This window comes from Borostomias antarcticus (genome assembly GCF_949987555.1).
Source record: "Borostomias antarcticus genome assembly, chromosome: 10".
Lineage (NCBI taxonomy): Eukaryota > Metazoa > Chordata > Actinopteri > Stomiiformes > Stomiidae > Borostomias > Borostomias antarcticus.
The window spans coordinates 549279-556650 of record NC_140243.1 but is presented as its reverse complement, the minus strand read 5'-3'; the positions used below and the strand labels follow the sequence as shown (position 1 = coordinate 556650).

General features: G+C 45.7%; 1 protein-coding gene across 1 annotated transcript; it reads right to left on the bottom strand.

Moving 5' to 3' along the window:
• Positions 1–2220: 2220 nt before the first annotated feature.
• On the bottom strand, positions 2221–3522 carry b3galt2 (UDP-Gal:betaGlcNAc beta 1,3-galactosyltransferase, polypeptide 2; the record flags this gene model as incomplete). Its single annotated transcript, XM_084444053.1, has 1 exon — positions 2221–3522. The coding sequence occupies exon 1, from the start codon at positions 3517–3519 to the stop codon at positions 2221–2223; it is 1299 nt and encodes a 432-aa protein (XP_084300179.1). The 5' UTR covers positions 3520–3522.
• Between the last annotated feature and the right edge of the window lie 3850 nt (positions 3523–7372).

Sequence of the window (7372 nt, the reverse complement as noted above, 5' to 3'; positions counted from 1 at the left end):
ATGAAGCCAGTCCTCGTTCCACACATTTTCTTGCTTTGAGTCATGACTTTCATTATTAATAATTGAGGGTGATGAATACTAGCGACCAGTTGAGTATTTAATATTGCATGCTTCTGGAATTACTAGGATTCTAAGACGGAAATGTATTTTCTTGTTTTCCTTTGAGCTTGCGGCTGCTTTTACTTTATGTTGAGACTAAATCATAAATCATACCATGTATGTCTCATACTGTGCTGTGGATAGATGGTATTTTACTAGGCTGTAGGCTACATTGTGTAGGGATTCCAACCCTGGTCTTTCCTAATCCAAGTGTGTACTGTACCTTTTGACCAAGAGATCTCTTTTTCTCTCTTGACATTTCTATTCCAATCTGAGCCCTGCATCAGTTGTTTTGACTGATTAGAATAGCTTTTTTTTTTTTTTACTTAAAGCTACATGAGATAACTCGGCACTTTGGCAGCCCCTCTGGTCGTGATAAAATCGCCACTGCGTTTTAAGAACCACACTTCCCACAATCCCCCACTCACTTGCTGTAACGATGGGATAAAATGATAACAAACGCGTGTGGAGCAGAATGAATTGGGAGATTGTAGCTACTTTCTGGAAGGATGGCTTCAATGCAGGTAAATACCAGTCTTCTTTCTTGTATGTGCATGTAGATTTCGTTTTGCGGGTTTTCGCTGTTTGTTGTCATCCTGATAGCCTATTGTGACACATAAAACGTGTCACTTACGTTTCCACCACAAGATTTCCCGCCAGTGTACTAGCCAGTACACCGAAATACTAAAATAATATATTCACAGGGTCTCATGCAGTCTCATGTCACGAAAATTATTTTTAGGGTCTTGCTATGACCAATTCATAAACTAATAGCAAGTAAAGGTGAATATTGAACTATAAAAAAAGTTATCTCATTGCTTTAAACCCATTTAACCTCTCATCAGCTTTAAACCATTTTAATACACTACTAACAAGATAACCCAAATGTACTACTGTTTAAAATGAGACTGACAGATGTGCAATGCAGTCCGTGGTTTAAATAAACAGCTTGAATCTCCATCAACTTAATTCGATTACCTTGTTCTGATAGAGGCCGTTCCAGTCCTCACCCAATTATGCATGCACTTTTTACAGCTGCCCCTGAGCAGTGAAGTGTATACCCCATCTGCCCCGCAGAATGACTCGCCTTTCAGGTCCATCTGGAGTAAACAGTCCAAACTGCCTTTCAGATAATAAGTGTTCATTTTGAATTAAAATCGATTTAAAATGTAATGATATGACTTCTATAATTTATCCCTAAGTGAAAAACAACATGATGCAGCTCCTTTCATGCACATTAGCACTCTGTATTGTTATGGTGAATGGTTGTTATGGTGAATGGTTGTTATGGTGAATGGTTGTCAGCTTTAGGTGAGATGGCACCTTGTACACCGAGTTACAAACCACAAGTACAAACAAATGAATTCAATACATTTAATTGTTGATTAATCATTGCACATTGCAAGTGCAGACTCATATTCACTCAATGTAAAGCTTTAGAAAATACAATCTTAGTCATTCATGACTTGTGATTCTGAGTGCTTTCGTGTTGGTTGTAAATAAAATACAGTATTTGACAGATAAACCCTCTTGATAATTATTTTTTGATAATTCTGTAAAGTAAACATTGAGAAACTGCCCAGCATTGCTGGTCCACATCATAGATATATTCACTCATTTTAGGTAGTTTACTATTATTTTTAATATTATTATTATTAAAACCCATATGTTTATTCATATGAATACTATTAGTTTCCCTTTTATAATCTTTGCTTTATGACTTGGATAAATATATTTGATTGGAGAATTGGCCCCACTGTTTGCATGAACCATTGCATGAGGATAGACCTCATCACACTATGACAATATAATCCTATTGGCACCTGAGGTGGCCGATTCACCACCTTTTGTTTTTTCTTTTTTTTCTTTGTGTGTGTGTGTGTGTGTGTGCATGCGTCATATTGCACATAGACATGAACTTCACTGCCCTCTTAGAAAGAGTTTAACAGGTTTACAATACATAACATCTCTTTCAAATTAAAAAAATAGTTTGAATCGACTGTACACAATACCAAAAACACTGTGCTCTTTCCCAGATAAGTGTGTTTAGTGCCGAGTTCTCTGGACAGACTCCTCGTCCTGCGTCCTCACTCCCCTCCCCTCCAGAGGTGGGGAAGATCATCACTGAGGCCTCTCTACGTGAAACTTCCTGTGTCTGTACCGCCCATTCTTCTCCTTGGCCAAGTTGATGCATGCGTTGTGCTTGTTGCTCTGCAAGTGGTTCCAGTATTTAAGTAGTTCGTTGGGCTGGAACTGGTGGGAGGTGATGAGATGGCTGTACTTGCAGCTGGAGTAGGACACCCGCCAGTGGTTGAAGAGGAACTCGTTAGGGGGCGGCGTCGGGTCGATGCGTAGCTTGGCCAGGCAGATGCCCACATACACGTCCTCCAGGTGGAGTCTGCGGATGCCGAGCGAAGCCTGATAGATGAGCTCCGCCATGTCCCCAGAGAACACGTACCCCGTCCCTGAACAGAAGATGGGGTAGCGCTCGCTGGGGTAGAGCTCGGTGGGCATGTACCACTTGCTGTCCTTGTTTCGGTTCGGCGCGTAGCCCCTCATCAAATACCCGGTGAAGTACCTCTGCCTCGGGGGCAGCTCAGGTTTCAGCAGCTTCTGGATGAGATACTCAGTGTTGACAAACATGTCGCTGTCCGTCTTCATGATGTAGCGTGCCTGCGGGCAGTGGCTGGCCACCCAGTTCATGCCCATGAGGGTTTTGATGGTGAGGTTGTAGTAGGTGTCCTGGTAGTCCTGCTGGATGATGTCATGGTGCAGGTGGCTCTCCTCCTCTATGGAGCTCTGGGTGTATCGGTCGGAGCTCCTCCCCAGGCCCAGCAGGAAGAGGCGGACGAAGCCCAGGCCCATTGCCACACTCTCATTCCCCCACGTCTGCCGGATGGCGTTCCTGGCGTCGGCCTGTCCGGGCTCGGCGGCGATCAGGAGGATGAGGAACGGGGTGCTGTCTCTGCACTTCAGGGGCTCGTTGAGGATGTAATGGTAGGGCTGCGCGTTGAGCCTCCCTCCCACGCCCATCTCTTGCTGTAAACTATTGTTAGCGCTCATTGAGTTCTCGAGCCCCGTCTCTCCCGCCACGCCTCCCCCACCCGCCCCCTCGGCCTGCTGGGAGCTGAGGTTGAGCTGGGGCTTGGGCAGCAAGTAACCTGTCTCCCTCCAGAGGCTGCGGAGGGAGTTGCTCTGGTTGGCCTCCGCCCTGGGGGTGCGGATGCCCCTCATGGTGTAGGCGAGGGGGTTGTCCCGGGGGCCTGTGCGTCCTGGCAGCCAGTCCTGGTGGCTGAAGAAGAGGAAGAGGGTGAAGAGGAGGGCCAGGGACAGGAGGCCCGCCACGTGCGCGCGGAAGAGCGAGCGCTTCGCGGTCCAGGTCATCTTGATGGGGCAGCAGTGCCGCCGTCTCCACTGCATGATGCAGATTGGGGTAGCAGGAGGCTGCTGCTCGGGAAAGTGTGGCGGCGGCGGTCACATCCGGTCGTGTCAAACATGTGTTTGCCAACAGCCAGAGGGTTATCTGTCCTGGCAGACGTGTGGATGTGAGCCTCCTGGCCCAAGCCGTGAGAATGCTTTCCCCCTGGTTCAGCTAGGAGGGGGGTCGCTTGAGAACCCTGGCAGAGCTAGGATGTGGGTAACTCTCTAGCCATGAACACGGCTCCCAGGATTTTCTCTGGTTCCGCACACAAACAGAGTATCATGCTCCGGGTCCAGCCTCCTTTAGAAGAGCGCAGGGGTCGTGTCCTCAGTGGCTCAGCACTCTTATCTGGGGGGAGAGAACAGAGAAACAGAAACAGGCTTGGCAAATGTTCAGCATGCCACCTCCCACTCGTTGGCGCTGAGTCATATGTCAATTATTTGAGTTGTAGAGATCTTCACCGAGGGAGAGTAAAGGGTATTCAAAATCATTCAAGTTTGTTTTTCTACAGTATATTTTGACAGATGCTCTATCATTAAAATCCTTATAAAGCAACGTTAACCATGGTGCCTCTGCATCCGTTTCTCCTAGCTTGACAACTGCTTTGGGAAAGAGTGCTATTTGAGCTCAAACGAAGAAGGGAGTGCAATTGGTTGCATCTTCAATAACACTTCCTCACATCGACAGCGAAAATAGTTGTGGTGTGACATGTCGATCCAATTCTGAGCCGTGATACTCTAGCATCATTATATACAGTGCATCTCTATGATCATTGAATAGAATATCAATGTGTTACAGTCTCTTTGGCTACACTTCATTTAACACTACCAGCTGGTATTTACAGATATTGCAGGGCAAGATGCTTTCAAATCCATCACTGTAGACAAGCACCACTGTGCACCATTTGATAACAGTAACCAGTTGTTTGAACATGTCATGAAAAACCAGCTAAATACCAGAGTAGGTATGTAAAGTTAAGTATTCATAGACTCCTAGTGATGGGGTTGGTGGGTTGAGGTGGTGGCAGTGATGGAGGCAGAGTGTCTCTTGCATATTACTGTTATAAAATGGTGCACTATGGTGCTTACACTTCCACATACAATTTAGACTTTCACCCTGGGTATCAGTCTGTGATGCCCAGGGTGGAAGTCTAAATTGTAGGTTTGAACTATAAGGCGTCGGCTGACGCTACAGTGAGCTAAACCCGTGCTCCCAGCACCCCCACCGCACCCCTGTGTCTCAGCAGCCAGGGAGGAGATGCATCTGTCAAAATGAATTTTCAGGGTCCAGCAAGCAGTGCTGCCAGAGTCCCAGCCAGCAGCTAGCGATAACAGCCTTCACCCGCCATTCACCTTCCACCTCCAGCTTATCAATGCTGCGCCTGCCTACTCCAGAGACCACCCTGGGAGCTCCACATCCTCATACACACACACACACACACTCACTCTCTCTCCCTTTGTCTCTCTTGGGGGAATAAATGCACACAGGAAAGGTGTGGTCTCACAATGCTGGACATGGGCAGGTTTTATAACGTTCTGCATCATAGTTCTTTCTTCCTCCCCCTTGTTTATTGGTTGCCATTGCTGTTTTTCAACATGGCACAAACGCAGTGTGTTATTCTGTCTTGTGATGCGGCTGTGTGAGAGGAACTGAACTGCTCTCGCACACACTGCCTAATTTTCATTTTCGAGGAGTGTTTGCTCATTCGTCACGACAACTGGCTGGGAGAACGCTAACCTTTTCAGCAGAATGGGCTTACCCTGCGCAGGCAATTACAGGAGAATGAGAGGGGCCAGGGCCAGCTTTGCTTTAAAGGTTAACACACTTTACATCACAACAAATCTAATGCTTGAAAGGTTTCTGTTGTCGTCTATATGAGGGTCTAATTACCAGGCTTCTAATGCAGTACACACACAGACACGTTTTGAGTCTGGGGGAGGGGCTGTTCGAAGTCATGCTATGTGGTGGGACTTCACTGTTGTCTCGTAAAATGACAATTTCACACTGCTTTATCCTTTTTGAAGCATCTCAGTGATTCTGCCAAACGTTTCCATTCATTAATTAATTTCCTTGCCTCCCATCAATGTCACTACCACACCAAACAATTTGTTACAGTAGCACTAATTGAGGCCCCCGCGGTTCTACAGCAGTCAGCCGACACACTGCATTATTACAGAATCCAGCTAGTAACAGGTTACATGTTACTGTAGTTGTATTGTACTTGTACTTTCTATTCGATAATCAAATCAAGATGAACATCGATAACAAAACAGCAGTAAATATTATGTTGTTGTTATATACGACTAACAGTGATAGTCATCATTCTTTTCAGGGTATTTTTTACATGTTTATCAATGGATAGCTTTAGCTACGGCATTTGTTTATCTCCATGGAGCTAGAACCTGGTGAAACAGAGCATGGCAATTTGAAATAATTTAATGTACATCAATTTGAAAAATAGTAAAAACAGTGTGCCTAAAATAGCTGGCTGGTCAACGTCTCCCCACGCCAACATAGTCAGAGACTATCTCACATGTACGATATTACCTGTGTTAACACAACTTAACATTTGATCTAGTTATTTTGAAGAGGCCTACGTTTACAAGTTTGCAGAAAGGCGTCGGGCATGCTTGATCATGCAGTATTACGGAATGGATTCCTTTCCTCGTCATCTGTCCCCCTACACACGTCATCTGTCACACGTCCATCTGTCCCCCTACACACGTCATCTCATATGGGTATTCTTGGATTAGTGGTCGCGTCACTCAACGCACTTGTACTGTAAATGAGGATAACCTCAATGTGTTTTTGAGTATAAATAAAGATTTGAATGAAGGAAAGGAACCAAGGAAAGGAAAGACGCTCAGAGTGTGATGATGCCATCCAAGCCTCCTGCTACCACCCTGTTGTGAGCCGCACAGGACATAGAGGAACACAGCCCTCTTCAAATAGTAGGCTACAGTAGGTCTTTGTTTGACTTATCTAGGGAGAACAATGGAGAACATTGATTTTTCCACAGACGTCTGGCTGCTTGTACAGTACACAAGTACAGATCTGGAACAGCGATTTAAATACAACAAGTAGCCTAATGAAAAGTTGATTATCAGCTAGTCACAGTAAACCTTCTGGATGTTTGTCGCCAGTGATACAAACTCAAGAGACTCAGTCTGGACCAAAACCCAGAGCTGCAAACCCGTCTGTCCAAACAGGCCTTTCTCTCTCAGAATAGCCTGAATGCTCTCTCTCTCTCGCTGGCGTCTGTCTGATAGAACTTGCTACCTCACTTCAAGCCTTGTGTCCTGTTGTGCTCTGAAACTTGTCTGAAGAATTATTCACTGTCATGAAAGCTTATTCTGTCTGTCCTGACACCTAAAATATTTTATTCTGTTAGTGTATGCTTACAGTATACATATAGCCATGCTGCTAGATCCATGTTTTTATGTTTTATTATCTTCCCCAGTAAATCTGAACACAAGGGGCAGTAGCCAGTGGAAGTGATCCTACAGGATACTGAAGACATGAATGGGGCCCTTATAGTCTTGCCTCACCCTCCCTCAGTTCTTAGTTTACTGTTCGCTATCCAGCTTCTTTGAAACATGGGAACTGCCGAGGGAACTCTTCATTCAGAGCAACTCCTCTTAATTAACGTCCACCCAACTCTCCCATGCTCCCAAGACAGATCTGATCTTTCTTACTTTCCCTTCTCTGTATCTCTCAGTTCAACGCTGGTTTGTTTAGTGTGGATCTGGACCATCAAGGGAAGCAGAGAGAGGCTGGGCCTCCAGGGGGCAGAGGTTGGGTTGGTCATTGGATAGCCTGGCAGTGTCTACACCTTCTCACCCACAGGGCTGG